This window comes from Symphodus melops, assembly GCF_947650265.1.
Source record: "Symphodus melops genome assembly, chromosome: 11".
Lineage (NCBI taxonomy): Eukaryota > Metazoa > Chordata > Actinopteri > Labriformes > Labridae > Symphodus > Symphodus melops.
The window spans coordinates 2,445,727-2,467,573 of NC_136701.1; the positions used below are offsets into that span (position 1 = coordinate 2,445,727).

Sequence of the window (21,847 nt, forward strand, 5' to 3'; positions counted from 1 at the left end):
TTGAAATCACATGAGAACGCTGGAGTCGGATGAACAACTTCACGACTGCGAAAAACCCCGAGCAGCACCTGAACGCAGCACGAGCTCCTGTAGCTTCAGTGGATTCGCCGTGACGCGCCGATGTTTGTGTGCTCACTGAGGGCGAAGAAGAAGAAGGAACTGAGGCGTCCACGCCAAAAGGAATAAGCGGTGTGAAGAACCCGTTTAGGACAGAGGTTAGTTTCATAAAGTGCTACCTTTGTAAATAAGCGACATGGCCTTTCCGGGTTTTTTGTGTTCAGGATACGTCGCTGTGTTCCAACGGAAAATAACGGTCACGAATCAGCTTGAGCAGTTACTCGGAGGATGCTGCTAGCTTCACTTCTTGTTAGCACGCATTGTTTGTTTAATAACGGCGTGCATAGAGACACATTACCAAGTTATTACAGCCGAAGTGACGTCCAACTGGCTTTAAATACTTTGAGCTGCTATCAGTGAAAAGAAAAAAAAACACGGTTATCGTTAACTTGTGTTTGTAACTCAAGCGAGGAAAAGTTTAAAGGCAAGCGGAGCTGTGTTCTTCCTCCGTCCGCCAACAAAGCACCGTTACTACTAAAGTGTTTAACCCTAAATGTCCTGGAGTCGATGCAATGCAGATTAAATAACCTTCCATTGAAGAGTAGCTGAAAACTCCTTAACATGTTAAGTGTGCTTCCTCAGACCTGCGTAGTTTCTTTGTGATGTGGTCAAACAGCAGGGAGCATCTTTAGCCACTTGTTACTCCACGTGAATACAACAAAGCATGAATAATTTAATAATGTATTTATTTACATTGTTCAGGTATTTTTTTGTTATATATATTATAGTTATGTGTGTGTGTGTTTCAGCAGCAGATAGGAGGCCTGGGAATCTGTGGGTGTCTCACAATTCGATTTCGATTCTTGGGGTCATGATAAGATTCAGAATCGATTGTTGATTTGAAACGATTCTGGATCCATTGATCCTTGGATTCAAGGTCTGTTATAAATCAGTACAGACTCCAGTCATTCCTTACTGCTCTATTTGGTGTTCTTCTGAGATAAAAAGCAAAATACAACAATAATATATTATATATTAAAAAAAGAGAAGAATCTCAATTTTTTTCTTGAATCCATTTTTCCCACCTCTACCAGACAGACCTCCATCTATTTTCAAACCAAACATAGTGGACCCTGAAAAGACACTGAAAAGCTAAAAAAAATCAGTCTAATAAAGTTCATATAGAGGCTCTCTTGCCGGAGCTTTCTGATCTTTGCAACAAAACTTGTACACAACAAAGATGGTGAATACTATAAAACTGTAACCAGTAGTTATGTTAAATTTTTGCTTTGCACAGCGTTAGGATATCCACAAACAGATTTAGTAAAAGACAACTTTGGATGTCATTACATTCTTTTAATGTCATCCAGATATTGCTTTTCACTGGGCTTTGGAGGGGAGGGGAATGTGAACCTCAGCAAAGATGTTGTTAAAATGTATATGTAACTATTATAAACACTGTCTTGTCTACAGTGTGTAACTATTGTTTGGGATAAAATGTATTCAAATGAAATAATTGGGGGGGGGGGAATCACAAATGTGCATTTTAAGACAGTATGTCATCCTACTGCACAGCTGGTTATGTTGTTCTTGGACGGATGTTGAAGATGTTTTTTGTCTTGCTGCTTTTCTCCACATTTGGAATCTGCTAGATTATTATCACTAATGCAAAAGGGCCTTTAAAAGTGACTGGTCGTTATGTGTCAATAATACATGCAGCGAATTCAGGCTAGTGAAACGGACTGGGCCTTAAATTGTGACAGGTTTTATTTGTTTTTGGTTGTTTCTTTTGGCATAAGTAGGGAAATATAAATAGCCAAAATAAATAGTCAATGTAGAAGGGTGTCTCGTTTCCCAGATACGAATGATAACAGATAACAGAGCATGCCTGAGATATTTTAGTGACTATATCGCCAGGCAAAACAGGCCTATCACTGTATATTCTGATATGCACTGGTTTATTCACAGAACTTCTAATGGAGGAAATGTGCATCTAGAGATTTTAAAAGGCTGCCATCACATTATTAGTTAAGAGCTTTCTCTGACTCCATATACTGTCAGCACTGTCTGCACTGCAGCAAATAAAGCGATGTGAATCAGCCCCTTGATGATTGATTTGTGTAAGGATGGAGCCACCCTTGCATGGTCATTTCATGGCTCAAGTTGTCCAAATCCCATGAAAAGATCTGAATCAGTGTCAGCTCAGAAATGTCCGATCTGTGCGACCAGATCTGTGTTTTGTAATTTATCCCTCCTCTGTATTTGGTTTGAGTATTTACCTCAAAAACTCATTATTAGTCAGACCATTTGGTGATATTTAGATTATTGATGACAGCTGAGTTACCACATGATGGTCTCTTGCAATATGATTTCCACACTGTGACCAATATTACCAAATGTGTTGTGGAGAAAGACGCCAGGTCAGATGTTTATCTTTCCTTTGCTCTCTGACCAGTTTCTACTTCCTGACGGTGGAGACTTTATGGACGTTACACAGCTGAACAGAGTTCTTCTCCACAGCTTGTTGTTGTTCATATTTCAGTCTTAGCATACTGTATGTACTCGCATGACTTTCACTGCAAAGAAGTTTTTGAAAGCAAAGCAGTTAAATCCAGAGGAAGCTCCGTTGAGAAGCATTACATCTTAGTATATGTGTTAAATGTTTTGAGGTTAACCTTTCCACTTTTACTTCCAGTCATACATACAATCTTAAGTGCATGTGTTGCATTGTTTGTTTGTTGCTGACATCAGATTTCAGTTACCAAACAAGCCCTTGGATTTTATTAGAACGGCTTAAATACCTTTTTAAAATGAACACTTCCTCTTTTACTGTAATGTGTATAAATAGATATAAACATATCCCCTCCCACTCACATCATCAAAAAATGCATTTTTAATAAGTTTATTTGAAAGTGTGACCTAATTAGAAAAATGAAGCCTGGTGGTTTTGTATTGATATTTAGCCATGTGCTCTTTTTTAACTGGTTGTTCCTCTCCCAGAGGCAGCATGGATGAAGAGGAGCAGTTTGTGAACATCGATCTGAATGACGACAATATCTGCAGTGTCTGCAAGCTGGAGACGGACACGGGGACCTTATCTTTCTGCCATGTCTGCTTTGAACTGAGTATTGAAGGTAAGAAACGGAAGAGGGGGAGTGACTATTTGTTCACCATGAAGAAGAGCAAACACACTGATGTAGAGAGAAATTAGCTCTTCACATACAGTGTATTTGTGCTGTCTGAGGTTCTAAAAGCACCTGAAGGTTACAGTATGCCGTCTGACTTCTTAATGATGTTTTTCTAACCACAGTGTGACCTCTCCATGCATTTTAACAACCAACCATGCACACACTTACTTATGTCTGTGTGAAGACATTCAGAAAGAAAATTCACCTTCATCTTAAGTGTTTTGGAGGGCTAGCTTCATATAGAAACAGTCTCTTGTGGATAGATTAGCTGCCAAGCGTCTTCAGCATTTCCATTACACAATAAAGGACTTTTGCAGAAACGGGGGATTAACTTTTTGATCATCTGAGCTGTGAGATAGCCTCAGAAGCTTTCATATTTGTTGACGTCTCGTATGATTGCCTGGCTCCACACACGCTCTCCTGTTATCCTCTCCACCAACATTGTATGGAATATATGTGCGGGGTAATGGGCCTGTTGGACCAAAGCCCTCTCTAAGCAGGCCACTATCATTCTCCTGTTTGATGTGCCACTCCAACTCAAGAGCATGTGTTTGAAGTTTTTCGTCTCTTAATTAACGAGTGGCCTATTTGAAGAAGAATGGGGAAATCAGAGGGGGATTAGATGTGCCTCTCATTCAGCCCTCGTCTCACAGATCTCACAAAGGCTGTATAATGCGATGGAGATTGGAGAATTGTGTGTGTGTGTGTGTGTGTGTGCGCGCAGCATGATTGTGTGCGAATTGTACATCAGCATCATAAAGCTGACTAAGAACTCCTAGAGTGGTATATCATTTAGTTGACAGGGGGAGGAAATGCATATGCATAAAAGATTTATAGCTCTTTTCTGTGCTGGTATAAAAGAACTGGATACGGGGGGTATTGATTAATCACCCTGTTCTTTGTGCGCAGTAAAATACTCTTTAGTCTTCAGTCTTAGACGTGCAAACAGAGAAAGTTACTCAACTGAAAGTTGTGTTTTTAGTGCTTTCAAGCTCATTAATCTTCATTCAACATAAAATGATCTAAACATGGCAGAATGAGGTAGTCTATCTTTCCTGGCATAGACATCCATCAACGCTAGAAGCCTGAATACAGCTGCTACTAAACACTTTACTACTTATTGAACAAACATGCATGATGTGTGAACAGGCCGTGTAAAGGTGGAACGTTTGTCTTAACCTCCTACCACTGTCGACAGTGTGCTGGCATATTGTATATTTGGATCCAGAGTAAATTAGGGATTGAATGGTGGAGCCACTGTGTTGACATCCCAGCAGTCCCTTTAACCAATACAGACTGAAAACACACACAAACTGCAGTTCCTAAAGTCTTAACAAAAGCTGCAAAAGCTAAAGAACCTTGATAAGGTCTCACGTAAACATCCATATTCACAGCAGAAATAAACATTTTTACTGCCTTATCTCTGTATTGGTTAACACTGTAAGGGGGTGTCTCATCTGTTTCCATGAAAATGAAGTGAAGCCTAATTAGGAGTTTGAGTGACTGGGGGGTTGTAAACGTTTGCCGGGGAACTTAAGGCTGTCACAGCTCCACCTCTTTGCCCTCTTCTAGATTAAGGGTTGAGATAGCGTTTTACCACATCTGCCAGCATTAAGTTTCATAACGTGTCTTCAGAAACTAATTGGTGAAGTGACTAAGGCCATATCCACGAACTCCCCTGTAAAATGTCAATGGTCCCTCAGGTTGGTGCAGGCTGCAGCAGAACAGATTCTTGTGTAGGTCTAAAACTGAACAAGTTAAGCAAAAGGAGCTTGTTTTTATTTTTTCTATAATTAAAGTTGACCTGCATTGAGGTTTAATCACTTTAGTTTCATGCAATCTCAGGATGTCTCCTGATTTCAATTCTGATAGGATGAGGCACATTTTTTTTTCTTTTCCTGTTACTTGTGCAGATCAGTAAATGGCTGAATTTGTTCAGCCAAGATTGTCTTCCTCTTGACTTTGGACGTCATCAAGTCATACAGAACTATTGCTTTGCTTTTCTTCTAAACGCTCCTTATGTAACTGTTTATCTGTGAAAGCATGTAGCATGTAGTGCCTCTAACTACAACTTCAATACTCACTGCTCACTTTGCAACACTTTTCAGGGTCAACTTAATATCTTACCCTTTCCTAAATCGCCCACAAGCGTCATATTTAAACATACTGATGACTTTATGTGTTCAAGGTCACCTTTGCCTTTTGGGCTGATTTAGGGTGCTCTTGATTGCTCCATTTTAGAGCTGCAGCTATCAAATATTTTAGTAATCGAGTATTCTATATATCCCGATCTATTAATCGAGTCATCAAATAAATCATACTTTGGTTAATTAAAGTTTAATTGTAAATATACAATATGAAAAAGACAAGGCACTTAATAAAGACAAAAACAGTTTTAAATTTCAAGAATGAAATATAGTTTATTGCATTCACATCATGCAAAATAGTAATCATGTTCTTTTTTCCAACTTAACATTTTTGAGATGAAAAGACCAATATCAATAAAATTACTTTAAACTTAACATTCGCTGAGATTTTCATTTTCTCAACTAAAGGAAGCGAGCAGTGCAGGGCACGTATGATCTGTCATAGGTAACGATTCACTCAACTCGCGATACGATTCACGTACTATGTTAGCTGCAGACACGGAGAAAAGCCGACCAAGCGGTGCTCGTGTGTGTATGTGTGTGCATTAGCGCTGAAGTGCCTGTTGGTGTGTCAGACTCAGCGTGCAGCAGAGAGAGGAGCAGGTAGCTGCAGCTACATTAAACGTGTTTCATACTCGTAGCATAGTTCTGATGACGCAAAAAAAAAAATCTAATTACTTGAGGAATCATTTCAGCTCTACTCCATTCAGCCAGGATGAAAACAAGCATCCATGTTACTGTTTGTAACAGACAAGACTCCTCAAGGCATTAAAACCATTGTGAAATTCTGGAGGTTTAGTTTTTAGGTTAGAGCCTACTGTATGTGTGGCAGTGAAGTGGCTGTTATGTAACCGTGGGGTCTGGGGAGAAGGGGAGCATCTGCAGACATGCACGTGTTTCTGATGCAGCTGAGCGAATTATGGTGGGAGAGGAGCTCGCCAAGCTGAATGTGGTCACTTTAGACACGACTGGTTGGACACTAAGGCCGAGCCGTGTGGCTGCTTGACTGCTCGAGTACTCATAAAAGCTACACTTGTCATTCGTCTGGTGTCATCCTTTATTACAGTAAAGAAGAGCAACAGTCCAATGTGCACGCAGTGTGCATAAAGTCTAAAAAGGAAAGAATGCTTCCAAAAAACAACCTCCCAGATTCTTTCTGTACCAACGATATCATGCAATCTCGAGGCTGAAATGTAGCTGCTGAATATTCATCGCCGTCTTGATCTATGCTGCTGGTTTTGAATATTTATAAGAAGCAATTGATGCAGAATGGCTTCTTGTGTTGTTGTTTTTTTAAGCAGGAGGGTATATCGCACCAGACGAAGGATAAAGACTCTCAGTATTTATTGCTCTACACCAACTGAGTATTCAACAGAATTATAGACTATTTTTATGAGGATTGTTAAGGGAAATGTCTCTCCACCCCGAAGAATATCTACGCAGCCTTTTAACCGGCATTGACTATTCAAAAGGAAGGGTTTCATAGAGACCCTGCACGAGAATTTACATCCTGCTGGAAATACTTCTATTTCTCATGTTGAGAAGGATTTAATGCATAAATACATAGTGAATAAATATTACCATTAACATGTAAATCCTTTTAGACGTAGTGAGGCTGTGAACATTAGTCATCGCACGGTTATCAGGAAAGGCGTGTGTAAGAAAAGGTTACTGGAAGTTTAAAGGGACAAAGCAGTTCACCTGCACGGTTACTTAAATGAACTGCTCACTATTTCACATCATTCTCATGTCAACACAGTATATTTGATTGGATGTTAGTATTAAATCTCCCTAACTCTGAATTCTTTATGTTTCATGTGACCTTGCATTTGTTTGCATTGAAGAGATGTTGATTAAGTATTACACCAAAGATAGATTACTAAAAAATCAATGCAGCGGAATACAAAAATACTTGATTTCAATTCTCGTAAAGCTTCCCAAACACCCACTTCTTTAAAAGTCTGCACTGCTGGGGCGCAGGTGGCCTATCGGTTAGCTCTCACCTGACACGGGTTCAAGTCCGACCTGTGGCTCCTTTGTGTCATATCACTCCCTTCTCTCTCCACTATCGTATCAAAAAAAGGCATAAAGGATTTAAACAAATCACAAGAAGAGAGGATAAAATCCATGTAGACGACAATTATAAGGATTGGACATTGTTTCTTTATATAGATGGAATAAACAGACTGTCACACAGCAGAAGAAGTCACTATAGCCAGCTAGTCTGCGGTTATTGCTGTCAGTGATGAAAGGGGATGTCCTCTTTAGAGCAGAGAAAGATGAGTACAGTTAATGTGCATGGAAGCACCACTGACAGTGAACTTCTGTTACCTTCAAAAGATGAGGAAATTCTTTAAGAAAAATTGTAATGTGTTGTCAATTATATAGAAGCCAGCGGCTGCTTTTGTCTGCGGAGCTTGGAAAGACACTGATTTTTGGGAGAAACTTTTAGTGTTTTTAATGGTTTTACTTACTTTGTTAGTTTGTGTTGTAATGAAAGAGACCCAAGCGGATAATTCAGCTCTCATTAAAAATCTGTGAATGCTTACCACTGATGGAATCTTAAAATCCAAGAAGCCACGTTTATTGCAAAAAGCTGAACTCACGTTATCAGCGTCTCAGCTTGCAGCCATATATGTGTGTTTTTTTATCTCCAGACTTTACCTCCTCCAGAGTCACAAACAACATTATACAGCCTTATTTGCAGATTAAGTAGTTCCCCCCCATGATGATTCAATTAAACTTCATGTGTAAAACCAGTGGAGTGTTTCTTATAATGTCTGAAATAACATTTTCTTGGAACCACACTTTGCTGTTGTGGTGTTGCTCAGCTTGAACAGACGGCAGCTGTGTCATTTTGTCGCAGCGTAGGGCAAACCCATTATGAGTTAACTGCTTATACTTAAAGAATCATTCCACCCACCACTTCCCCCCCAAGCGCTGCTCAGAGGTTTGCACGTAACGGGGATGTTCAGACTTGTCTCTGTCAGCATCAGCTGCTGACACACACAGGACTCTCAGGTAAAGGTAGACAGCCAAGTTGCACACCTGCTCAATTCATGTTGAAAAAAACCAACAAAAAAACGATTTATCATCTTCAGATTCCAGTAGGCTGAATATGAAGGCATGGCGCTTATGTTGGAAGGGTGCAGGGTTGTTTCCTACCAAGGCTCTAGCCCACAGAAGCACCAGGTGCAGAATGTGAAGAGTGTCTGTGTGAAAAATCGTTGAGAGCAGTTTGAGACACGATAAATGTTCAGGAAGCGGAGCCTTTGTTCTATCTCCAAGTGGTTGTTTCCTCAGGAAACTGCTTTGGCCTGTGTGCTGGTTCCTTCAGAAAGCACCCAGCAGAACTTGTCTATTTATATGTTGCTCAATCGCTTCAGAACTGGGCTTTTCTTACTTACAGACCTTTCTTTTCATTCTTCTTGTTTTACCATCTGAGCGTTGTAGCACACATGGTAACACAGCCTTGAGCGTCAACACTACAGTATATAGCAGAGAACAACAGAGCTGCTGCCGTCACACACCAGATCACCCAGAGCCTCTTCAGCTCTGCTCCCGTTAATGTACTTCTTCTTCCCTGAAGTGATGAAGCATATTCATGCTCTGGGAATATGTGTTTCCAACAAAAATGTACTTTCTCAATGACTGTGCAACCTCACACAAAACCAGACCTTTATTATGTTAAGTGAGGCACAAGAGTCAGACCTCACATCCAGCCAAAACTGAAACCTCACCTGTTATTAAAATGTGTCCCAGTTCATCTGAGAACAAGTGGACAGCTCTTCAGTCATAAGTGAACACTCGACACACATTACATCCCAATATCACATCCCTGCCATAGGCAAATAAACATATTCACCATCATCGTGATAAAAAGGAGGAGGAGGAGCTTGTGAACATGGAGAGATGTTTCCATGTAAAATAAAATAGTTCTATATGAACATGAAGCCTGATGGTGGTTTTTAGGTCAGGTCTAAAAGCTGAACTGCAGATTTTGGTTCCATTTGAGTACTACAGTATAGACGTTATAGGTGTTTACTAAACTTAACATTAGGACTGGTTGTGTTAATGTAAACGGATAATATCAATCTTTTAAATAGAAACTTCATGCTGTATGTTTTGGTAACATTAGGCTTCCATAGCAGCAGAGCAGGAATACATTTGTACATGGGGGAAATAAACATGAAAACAAACCAAGCAGTGATAGTCAGAAGGTATCATGCTTGTTTGGGGCCAAAAGTAAACAGGAGGGACTTGCTGCTGCTGCTGCTGCTGCTGCTGCTGCTGCTGCTGTTGTTGAGCAAAGTGATCCAGGATGCTTTTGCATCCAATTTTCCTATGATGACACACTTTAAATTTACACAGCTTACAGAGCACCACATAGTTCGGCCTCTGTGTAAAATATGTCCAGCCTTTTATAAGCAGCTTACTCTCTGGGGATTGCTTTGACAAAAAAAAAGCACTGATGTATTTTCTGAATCTTCTGTATGTCCTCATAAGTTGCTCTAGTCCTGGGTCATGGCTCTCAGCACAGGCCTCTTTCTTTAACTCTGCACAGGATTCTTCATGATTAAAATCAGCTGTCTCCTAGACTGCATAAATATGAGACACTATTTGACAATTGTTTAGTATGAACACTCCTTTCTGTTTTATATATTGAGTCTTCATGTCCTGAAGACACGAAAGGCTTAAAACCAAGAACTGAAGTACACAAAGCAGAAAAAGAGTTAAACCCGGCAGAGTAGGTGCATTTTCAACACTCCTGTTTGGGGACTAAGAATGTGACCACGACGTGTCTTTTCTACTTAGAACGTGCTAGAAAGCATTTTATTCTTTCACTGACATTAATAACATTTCAAGTTTGTATTTAAAACATTGAGGGGATAGCTGTCTTTCTGTCTGAGCCTGTAACCACTAAATGTGACATTGATATCAGTTTAATATATTAATCTGACTTGAACGCTTTAGGAATTAGTGTTGAGTGCAGTGTAAATCAATCCAGAGAGGTTTTTTTTAAATGGTATGTTACAAGCTGGGCTTCTTAAAACCCTGAGAGATCTGATGCTGGTGCATTAGTTTTGTGTTTTAACCTTCAATTTTGTACGTGCACATTTTCCTCCAATGTTCTCCTTTGACAGCTCGTCAGAGGCCAGACTGTTCAGCTGTCAGGTGAAGCTAATTCCTGCTCCACCATTCCTTCATCTGCTTACATAATGCAAACGTGTGGAGTGAAAAAATAAACAGAACATTCTTGCAGCAAGAGTTAGGAATGATTCAGTCAGAGCTGATTCTGGTGGCTGCTCGACAGAGGCTATTGTAGCATGCTCTCATAAACGGCTCATTCATTGAGGCTGAACTCTTCACCCTGGGGTGCAGAGAGGCCTAATTCTGTTGACTGTGGTTTCTGTATGTTTGAACACAGTGGACGTCCTGACATTTTCTGACCCTTCTGAACGTTCTGCTCTTCTGTGCCGACTTATTTAGAATTTCCTTTTTAATTGCTTCCTTTTTTATGTGGCTGTTAAACTTGTGTGAATAAGCAGCGTTTATCCTAATCTATGTTATCTGCTCAAATAGAAGTAATATTTGTCTTAAACTCTGACATGACTGGCCCTTTCTCTGTTTGTCTGTGAAGCCTTAAATGAACATATTTACATTGTAAGCCTCTGACAGACACAGTGTCATTTACTTTACTAAAGGCTGTTATCGTCTTCCTTCCTTGAGTGGTAAGGCCAGACAGCAGCCACAGCTTAAGTTTCCCTGCTGGATCTCTCTTACACTTTCTATTAACTTTTAATTGTTGTCTCTGCTGTTGATGTCAATGTTTTTTAAATCCCCATTTGGCATAATAAAGCCGATGTGTGTGTGCAACTGTGCAGAGCTTGTTTTCATGTTTCAGAGATCTTCAAGGGAAATAACCGAAACAGATGGTATCGCTATCAGGTTCATTGAATTTACATGTCCAAATCTCACTCTGCATGTAAATAAATCACGTGTCATGTATAATTTGAGAGGTTGTTGTTGTTGTTTTTGCACATTTATTTGTTAAAATATTGTAATGGTACAAACAGGGGACATGAAGGTTTTATCCCAAAGAGCATATCGTCTGTCTCTTCCAGATTTTTTTGCATAATTTTCAAGCTGAAAATGTGTTTGTTAAAAAGCGGTTAGAGTTCACATGTCGTTGAGTTCACTGTTGTTTTTATGAGCTGCATGTTGGTGTCCATGTCCAGCTGCTTGACTACACATGCCTCCAAGCTGTGCCATGCAGCCTTATTTGACGCCCTTCCACTGGTGACCTCTACCCCACTTGTCCCAGTTCCTCTGAAGGGTTTCATGGATCCTGTGTCCATGCTCAGCACACACGTTTAACGATTAGGCCATGAGTCTAAAAGCAAAGGAAAACGGACGGTGTCAGTATTACGCTGCACTGTGACAGTGTTAAAACTTGTTTAACATAACGTCTGCACATTTTCATTAACCAGAGCTACTTGATTTCTGTTTTGATTGAAGCTATGGCTCCTCTTATTCTAGCTGTGCTTTAGTATCTGTATTTGATTTCTGGAACGACATACCAGCTCTTTTTATTGTTCTTAGTCACTGAGCAGCAGATTGACCTTGACTCCTACCTCACAAAAGGGCAGATAAAACAAGCTCATCAATGTTGTTGTGTTCGATGTCACAGCAGAACAATGTTAATTCACCTCCAGTGAATAGCCTGTCTGTGTGTGGGGGTGTGTGTGTGTGTGTGTGTGTATATATGTGTGTGTCGTCACAGCCATGAAAGACAGTAGTGCTAAGCTGCTTATAGCTGGAGTGAGGTCGTTGGCTGGTGGTGCTCTGGCCTGTATGTGGGCCAATGATTTCTCTACTCTGCAAAGTGGTAGTCAGTGTGTTTTTGTGACACTCAAAAGACTGGGACTGATCGGATTATGACATGGCTGTTTGACAGACAGCTACGAGTGAAGTGAAGACATTTATTGGCCACTCAGTTCGCAAAAAAAAATACAAAAATCTATAATCCTTTACACATGCAGTGGTTCCTTCCCAAATATAATCCAAGTTAAGTCTTTCTTAGCACTTGGGTCAATATGCATATATGCTAAGAATAGCCCTGCAAATACACTTGTGTAATGAGCTAAAACCTTCCTATATACTGAGGCATACGAGATCCATTAGTGCTGACTGTCCCACAGCATGTTTATATGAGTACTATGATATGTGGTTTGCCGAGATATCCTGCAGGCATAAAGTAACATTTCAAAAGACATGTAAGAGATGGAAACATTGGGAGAAAATAGTTCAGTCAAAAAACTGTCTGAGAAGATTAACGTGAAGTTTAACACTTGAAAGAGTGACACTTCCTGGTTTTCACACACGTCTCCGCCATACGTCTGTTTTTATTATTATTAATGTTAAAGTGAATGTTGGAGCTGCTCTACTACTCCTCTACGGATAATATAATCAGTGTTTAACCGGTGTTAAAGATGGATTCAGTGCATACATGTCGGAGGGACTCTGTCCTCAGCCTGGATTCTGATTTTTTTTTGTTTGTTTTGGTTGACTCTGGACTTTTCTGTGTTTCCCCCAGCCAATCACAGTGTGCAGGTTTGTTTAGGAGTGGATAAAAGTCAGCGATTGGACGTGATTTAAACCGAATATGACGGACGTAGACTGAGCAGCAAAGTAGAGATCACTTAGTTACAGTGAGGCGAAATGCCGTAGAGTTAGCCTGCTCCTCTGTTGGACAGGAAGGTGCCAAATATGGGCAGGATATGTGGTTGCTAATGAAGTGACACTGATAAAGTCTCTTGTTGAAAAGAAGAGATTAATCAAATAGTAAAAATGTGTGTTTCAGGGATTGTATCAAAATGAGGTTTAAAAAAACACTACAGTTTCTCAACTCTGTCACCTAGTTTAGGTTCTTATTCACTGTCTTGTCCGTTATCTGCACTTCTCATGATGGCTTGTAATGGTGGTGTCTGTCTGTACAAATGTGTGCTGTTCATGTTGTAGTCATGACCTGTTGCTTCCTCTGCTCATCTGTCTGCTGAGAGAGAGGCCGGTTGTGAACGTCCCCGAGTGAGCTCTAAAATCTATACAGACAATAAGTGACTAATCCTCTCACCTCCGCCTCTGACACGCACGCCTGTCTGCTGAGAAATGTAGGCCCTGAGAAGAAGGCCATCGCACCAACAAACACCTGTGCACACACGTTCACTAAAGCCTCATCTGCCATCTCCTGCACAAACACACTTTTCACTCTCTTTCACATCCACTATCTCTTTGTTTATCAAGCTCTGCTCCACTTTCCTAGAAGGTTATTTTTGATTTGGGTCCACTTGCTTCTCGTTAATTTCCTCTGTGCATTTTAAAATGGTAACAGTGTGACTGGTTTTTACTGGATTCAGGAAACATTTTCTCACCATTATAAAGGTAATGCAAAACGGCTTAACCTCAATTATACAACACAAGTTGATATTTCTGTGGCTTCATTTAGACAGGACGGTTAATAGAGCAGGAAGCCAGGCAATGGGCAATGACATGTGGGAAAGGAGCCAGGGGTTGGAGTTGACCACAGGCCGCCCGCCTCTAGGACTGCATGCTGGCTGAACATGATTTTGCAGCGTCACATGATGTCATTGGGCCCAAAAAAGACTAAGACTAAGCTTACATAGGGAAAGAGACATGTATAAATCAACAAATGTGTTTTTTCAGGTACAACAACATCCCAATACAAACACTTAAATAATTATTTTTAAAATAAATATGTCAGAAAAGTTTAAAAAATAAAATAAAAGATGAATTTTGAGATATTTTTGGAGACATAATGAAAGTGCATCAGAGCCACAGGACTGCGCCGCTAAGTGCTCATGCTCCATGGGCCCAATAATGCTGAAGGCCCGGGTACTGTTACAGGAAGAAGTCGGACTGTTTCTGCTTTATGCTCCACTGAGCAGCTTTCATAGGAATGAATGGGGCTCCGCCTCCAATGCTTGAACCATTTCTATTATACATCCATGCTCTGTACATGGGATGTGCCGAGTGCGTGTGATGGTGATGCTCCTGCTGCTTATTTTCATGTTTTGGTTCCTTAATGCAATATAAAATGACACACTTGGACACCAACATTATGCCAGGATGGATGCACTATAAAAGTGCAAAAGGGTGAGAATGGCACAGCTTTGTGGGTTCCTGAGTTTTATTTGTGTCTTTAAGGCACAGGCCGTCCAATGAGCCGTCTGCCAGCTGAGTGTCAACCTCTGTCCACATGATTGATATCATGTTACCGTTATGATGAACACTTTTCCTGTGGTTCACTCTCACTCTGGCTTCCCAACGCTTTTGTATTTCAGTATTTCCTCACTGACAGCTACAACAGTGTTTCACAGAACAAAGTGGTCAAGGTCTTCACATACAAGCAGAACACTTCAGACTAACTGGCTGCTGTAGCTCTTCCTGTGTGTCGGATTTTTTCATGTCCATAAAGAAGGTTGTGTGCTGAGCATTTTACGACTGTTACCAACGGACGTTTCAGTGTGATCCCCAGTTCAGCTCCTCCATTGCATTTCGTGACTTCTGCTTTCTTTGATGAGAGGCTGAGGTTGTTTGGTTTGGATCAAGGTTCACCGTCCGTTTAAAACGTCTTTTGATATGGATTCAGACGTCTTTGTTACGTTTTCCCACAGTGTAAATCTTTTCAAAGAGGAGAGCTCGTCTCTGAATCTCCATATTAATGAACAAGGACAGGTAGATAAAAAAGAGTAAATGAATATTAATGAAAGTGCTGCTTCTCTCTGTTCAACTGCTAACATTTCTAAATATGCTTGATGTGTATGCATGGAGACAGGGTTAATCTATTATCCCTGCTATCTCAACGCTCCACTGGCTAATCCACTGCTCACTAAGCTGCTTTCCCTCAGAGATCGCTGCAGGTCAATCTGCCAGTTTAAGCTCGCTTTCATACTCATTTACTTTTAGTTGCTGCAACAAGTTCAGTGGGTCAGTGTTGCATTTCTCTGCTTGGATAATTGGTTCATTTCTTCTCAACTGTTTTATTTACCTTCTTTATCGAGCTTTGAATGCCTGAATCTTTTGAGTCCAGGTGAAGATAATACATGATGACATTATTTATTTATGGAGTTTATTTTGAAGTCCATGTTACAATGTGCAATGTAAAGATGAGTTAAATAAAACCATTGAGTGGGAACATTATCAGATGTTGACAGAAAATAAAAAGCCAACACAGTGTTTGGAAAATAAATCACAGCTTAAAGGAAATCACACTCGGTTAAATCTGAGGAGGCTCTCTAATAAAACTGTCAGTTGAAAGTGATTATGATGAACGGTTTGTTTTTTCACTTGTTGACTCATTGCTTTCTGTCTGTGTGATTGCAGGCGTCTCTTCTGCCACCTTGTTGCACTCTAAGTCCCTGCGAGGTCACAGAGACTGCTTCGAGAAATGTCACCTCATCGCCAACCAGAAGCTGTCACGTTCCAAGGTGTCCAGAAGTTCCTACGAGGGCATGAAGCTGGCCTTCAGCCAGAAACTGAACCGCATCATCCAGTATGCCCAGAACAAAGACTCAGTCCCCTCTAATTGCCCCAGCAGACGGGGGGCCAAGCTGCTCTGTCAGAGTGACTGCAAGCTGCTCCCCCAGTCCGACGCCCAGGTGCCCAGGTACACGCCCCGCTGGGACACGTGCAAAGCTACAGGGCTGCCAGACTACACCATGGGAATGTTAGAGTGTCACACGCCGGAGGAGCTCGGGCTGCTGCAGGAGTCGTCGTCTGGCGTTTGGTCCACTGATGGCAGAACACACATCCGAAAAGCATCGTCAGGAGGACAGCACAGACACCTGGGACACAGCAGAGACGAATGTAAGCACCAAGACATGTTTTACTTTAGTAACTGAGTCTGCGTTTAATGGCTCAATGAGACCTACAGTCTGTGGACCACTAAAGCATCACTCAGCCTCGGCTGTCACACTAAATCATTTATGTGCAAAGCAGCCGAAGCTGTGTGTGCATTAGTGCACTGTGCAGTTTAGTAAACTGATAAAGTCTTTCTGTAAGGTCATAGCTGCGGGTATCTGAGGTGAAGCTCATAACTTCTACGTCCTTTAACTCATTTGATAAGTGTTGTCATACATTCATGTAGGAGTCAATCAGAACGCCTTTAGAAATGATTTACATGGTCACAAACTGTGACGTGGTTTCAAGTGTTTTGTTGATTTCATTCCATCAGTGGGAAGTTTGTCAGTCACCGATACCTGATCGACCTCTTAGATTCAGGATCGGGCCGACATCCGTTACCTGGATTGGATCGGTGCCGGTCGTCCCTAATCTCTGAACTCTCCAAGAATTCAGAAAGCTCGGAGCATTTCTCAGTCAGAAGACAAAACAGAAACACATTCCTCACCGCTCTGTCCTTCGTCCTCTTCTGTGCACAGTAGAGTTGTTTGTCTTATAAACCTGTGACGGCCAATGTTCTTGGCGCCCTCGTATCACATCAGTATTAAAAGCTGATAATGAGCACAGACTTCTCTAATGGTATCAAACTCTTCTCTCGTGTACAGACACAGTGACTAGTGAATTTGTTGTATCATAGGCACAGTAAAGGTCACGATGGACTACAGCCTCCGTACATGAGGCGCGACCTAACCACTAGGCCATCAGTGTCCCATGATTAAGTTAATTCACCATACCCAAAAGCAACTTCCATTTGACTCATAACCTCGTGTTTCCTTCACACTATCACTCATGAAACATAAGTATAAAAATATGAACTCAGACGTGTAGACCATACAGAGATCAATCTACACACAGAGTTTATGTATGATGAGTGTGTTTGTGAAACGTTCCACATGGAGACCATGTCAATGATCCCAACTGTGTTTTTCTCTCAGTGACTAAAATGAGTGTGGACGATCTCCATCAGCTGAACGGCGAGCTCCTGATGCAGTTACAGAGTAAGTCATCTTCACTTTGTGTGTTTTTCATAACGGCAGCAGAAACCAGACTCTGACGTCAAGTTTGGATGATGACGGTTTTAAAAGGACCCTCCATCTGATCCGCTCGTGTTTGTGAATGTCCTTCAAAGAGTTTTTGCCTTCAGGTGAAAGCAGATTTAGCACAGAGCGTTCACACGTCGTGTTACAAATTCAGAAGAGGAGACTTAATGCAGCCGGCCTGATAAACACTGGAGGCCTTCTCTGCTCAACACTTCATCTCCTCCCATGTGACGCACACCCTGCCTGTCTGTTCACTCGGACTCATTGTGTTCTACAGTGACAGCTCAGGACCTCACATCCCGTCTCACGCGAGCTCCTCGGCTGCTGTCACAGGGCCGCTAGAAGATCCCCATCATCATGTAGCCACACAGTTATTTTCATTTCAGTGAAGGACCAGATTAACCAAACCGTCACTCCGCTTTGTGTCAGGAGTCAATGCAAGCCTCTGATCATTCTCCTCTGACAAGAGGAGTCCTGTGGCGTACACTTTCTTAGTCACAAACAATCACGACTCATGACAGAAGAGGATGATGAAAGCTCGTTCTAAAATATTTAGGAGGACAACACATGACTCAGTTTTGAGCTTTCCCTGAGCAGATACGATCGGTGAACAGTTGCACTTTCCGTTTGGTGACTAAAAAGTCATCCTAACTATACTGAGTATGAAGTTGTGTCTGCAGCTTCTGTTCTCTGCTGTCACAGAGCGCTCTGAGACAGTTTGTTCAGAACTTCTGACTAAAGAGAGCCCGTGCTGTTTGATGACGAGCCTCCTCGACACCAAGCTCTGCTCTTCAGTTTGTCCACATCCAATACACAAGTATTATTGATAATCATTTATAGATCTCATGAGGTGGAAAATTGTTTTCACACTCTGTTTAATGAACATGAACACTGACATACACACACACATTCACAAACAGGATCCTATGGACATGCTTTAAAGGAGAGGTCTCAGTGGGGGATGTGGAATGAGGGGGCAGAGTGACCCCCCCCCCGGTCACTCTGCCCCCTCATTATGCCTCTACTTCAGCTTGAAGGCAGAACGTCTTCTTCTTGTCCTCCTTCCCTTCCCTTCTTATTATTTAGTATCATTATTACGTTCACTATTGTTACAGCTGCTTGTGTTCTTGTTGGTGTGTGTCTGTGTCGCTGTCTGGAAGGTGGGACTTTAGAGTTTTGGTGGTTCATGGTCTGAAAAGTAATGTAACCTTTGACCTACAGTCTTATCAGAGAAAACCAACGTCCTTCCTGATACCTCTGTCTAAAGTTTGATTAGTTGTTATCTCACACTGATGGATTGTCTGCCATGTTGTCTTTGCTCTCCGCTCCTTCATTAATCTTCGCTATTGATTCCCTTTATCTTGTTTGTCTCTCCTCTTTGTTTACGTAAATGTTGATTCTCATTCTCTCTCTCTCTCTCTCTCTCTCTCTCTCTCTCTCTCTCTCTCTCTCTCTCTCTCTCTCTCTCTCTCTCTCGCTCTCTCCCTACACAGAGGTCTTTGAGGAGCTGACCGTTGCTGTGCAGGAAAAAGACTCGTTGGCGTCAGAGCTGCACGTGCGTCACATTGCCATCGAGCAGCTCTTCAAGAACTGTGCCAAGCTGCCGTGGCTGCAGATCAGCAGGGCCGGAGTCAAAGCTAGCAGCAGCGGCGGCGTTGGCGGCAGCAGCGGCCCTGTGGAGTGAGAAGTGAAGGCGAAGGAACCCTTGAACAAAACTGTCTGAACAAGCCTCCATGCTGCCTGTGTGACGTCACAGCATGGAGACACGGTGGCGTTTGATCCACGTTGGACACCGCCTCTTCTCTCGTGGTTGCAGTGGTGATTCATGTGGAATAGCTTTTTAAAACAAACTGCTGAATTGCAATTCATTTACCCAGAATGCACTCTGATAGCAGCCGGAGATGAGTCCTGGCACAAGAGGAAGTTCTTTTTGAGGACAAAAAGAACATTTCAAAGATTGATCGCGTCTCGACTGAAAGCAGAATCTGACTTCAAGGATTTCCTTTTGGTTTCATGTTTTCTTTGGTTTGACTTTGAGTGTGTGCTCCTGTCCGACTGTTTGGACGCCTCCACGCGCTAACTGATGGTGTGTACAGTATTTGACAACACAGCTTGGATGAATGCTGCAGATTACAGGGCAACGGCCGTATGAGCATTGCAACAAAAAATAGATGTGTGTAGTCTGCATTAAGAGGCACATGTTTGGGGGGGGGGGATAACCTAAAGCCTTGGGTAAGCTGTCCGATGTCTATCATGTTCATTCACTGCCGAGCGTAGTGTTTGATTGCTCTCCTAATGGGAAAGAATTAACACCATTTCATATTTTCCTCTGAGCTGCTCAAAGAAACACAAAGGCTTCAAAAGCAGAGTTTAATCCTTCCCTGGAAAAGACCGTGATGAGACGAGACGGAGGACGTGTCCAACATTTAAATGTCTTCATCAACGTGGAATAACGTGTGAAGAATGTGAATCATCCTTACAGACGCACCTTTCTTTTCAATAACACAAGTTTGGAGGAATCAGGGTGCAGACAAACAAAACATTCAAAGCTGGAATTGCGAGAGCCAAAGCAGAGTTAGCTACATTTACATATAAATATATAAATATATGTGATACGTGTTATCATAAAGAAAAAGCCAAAGCCACGCAACTGAAACGCGTGTAGCAGGTGGACTGTGGGCGGAGATTTAAATCAACATCTTCAAGGTTTGATTTGTCAGAGCGTTTTATTCAAATATTTCTATAGAGATCGAAAGAAAACTTTTTAACAGATTTAATGAAAATGAATTTTAAATATATGGCACTCCTGAGTTTTTCAATTAAATACGACGCTAAGCTAAGCTAAAGCAACACAGACCAATCAAAGTGTTGAAGCTGACGCAGCTTTCCTGGCTGTGTGGGGATCTTCAGTTTATCAAGCAGCACTAACAAAGCCTGTGAATGTTTCGAGAGAAAACGTGTCTTTCTTTGGTTTTATCCGAGCTTTTAGTGCCGCTGACATTTACTTGATTCTTGTTTTCTGTCCGAAAGCTTTCAAGCACAAGTTGTCCGCAGAGCTCTAAATGAAACCGAGCGCCATCAGCAGAAGAGAGTTTGATCTGATGGAAGAGAAAATCCAGCTGCCAAACCAAAGTCTGAATAGTTTCTGTTCATGTGTGAACATCAAGCATTTGACTTAGATTGAATTAAAGAGAGGACGTTGCAATACCAAACTGATTTCAAACACGTGGCTGAGTGATAACGAACGTTTGTCTTTTTGTTCTCAAAGTGTCGGACATCATTCGTTCTCAAGCACACGTGCCGTGTTTGTGTTTTATTTCTCTTTTATATTGATCCAGGATGGACTCGCCATCGATGTGTGCGAGATGTCGCAGCAATAAGAACACGACGGTTTAGAGTCTACTGTGCCTCCGGAGGTCCCTGAGTTTTAGAAACAAAAGGAGACAAAAGAAGGACGGAAGGGATGGTATCAAAGCCTGCAGTCGTATTATTCAGGAACCCTATGCAAGAAAGACAGAAATAAATCAGAAGCCTTATCGAGCAGAAAATATCTGAAAGAATATTAGTTGATCTGCGTTCTCCTCCGAGGAGTCACAGAGCGAGTCGAGTATGAAACGCTGAAGGACGAGGTCACAACCACAAAGAGGCTTCAGAAAAGCTTTGTCACTGTTTCTCTTTGTAAGAGATTGAATGTATTCAACCCTTTTTTTTAGGGTTAAAGGTTTTAGCTTCATTTGAATCTTTCATCTGTTTGTATCAGTCTTCAGTGTGCTTGGATATTTGAGAGTATTCAGATTTCTGCTCCTCAGAGGAACCTTCCCTCATTTGATCCTCAGTTGTGTGCGTGTTTTTTTTAATGTGTGTTTTTATGAATGCTGTGTTCTTGCATCGTGTGGAAACATGCCTGGGCTCGCGCCGCAGGCTGCCTAGCTTTGCTTTTTTTTCTCTCTTGGTGGTTTTCTTTTTTCTTTTACTGGAGATGTAAGTAAACCTGTTACACTTGTACCTCCCTCCTTTATCGACTTGATTCTTTGTTTGTTCGTTTTCTGAAGTAAACGAGGCTGCGTTTGTGTCCTGTGATGCATTTCTATTTATTCTGTTTGTTCAAGGACCGAAAACAGGCTGTGTGGTTTGTGCTTAAGTGACAGGTTGGATTTTGTAAAATATTTCAATCAAATAAAAATATTTTTTACTACATGTTGTGGCTTCTTCTGGATTGTAACTCTGCTGTCGGGATGTGAAAGGTCTGGTGCTGCAGTGTTGCCTGTGAGTGTGTGAGTGGGCGGGGTTATTAATATTAATGCAAACTATTTAAGGAGACTGTGACTGCAAATGTTGCATCCCTAGGTTGACACAGCCTAAAAAAATCTTTTCAATTTCACTGCATTTAATTCCATCTTTTTGACACTCCACCTGCCCAGTGACAACAGAGCTA

At 41.5% G+C, this 21,847-nt stretch overlaps 1 protein-coding gene across 1 annotated transcript; it reads left to right on the plus strand.

The window, feature by feature from the left end:
- Positions 1–36: 36 nt before the first annotated feature.
- Positions 37–21,603, plus strand: cUnh21orf91 (chromosome Un C21orf91 homolog). Its single transcript, XM_079354995.1, has 5 exons — positions 37–215; positions 3,058–3,191; positions 15,797–16,279; positions 17,308–17,370; positions 18,906–21,603. Exons 2-5 carry the CDS (start codon positions 3,065–3,067, stop codon positions 19,094–19,096), a joined length of 864 nt encoding a protein of 287 aa, XP_079211121.1. The 5' UTR covers positions 37–215; positions 3,058–3,064; the 3' UTR covers positions 19,097–21,603.
- Positions 21,604–21,847: the final 244 nt, after the last annotated feature.

What these genes read in the sequence shown, in the direction of transcription:
- cUnh21orf91 (XM_079354995.1), top strand. Translation starts at nt 3,065, where the DNA reads ATGGATGAAGAGGAGCAGTTTGTGAACATCGATCTGAATGACGACAAT. An exon ending in CTTTGAACTGAGTATTGAAG is followed by an intron (nt 3,192 to 15,796) that starts GTAAGAAACGGA and finishes GTGTGATTGCAG; the next exon opens with GCGTCTCTTCTGCCACCTTG. An exon ending in GGGACACAGCAGAGACGAAT is followed by an intron (nt 16,280 to 17,307) that starts GTAAGCACCAAG and finishes TTTTTCTCTCAG; the next exon opens with TGACTAAAATGAGTGTGGAC.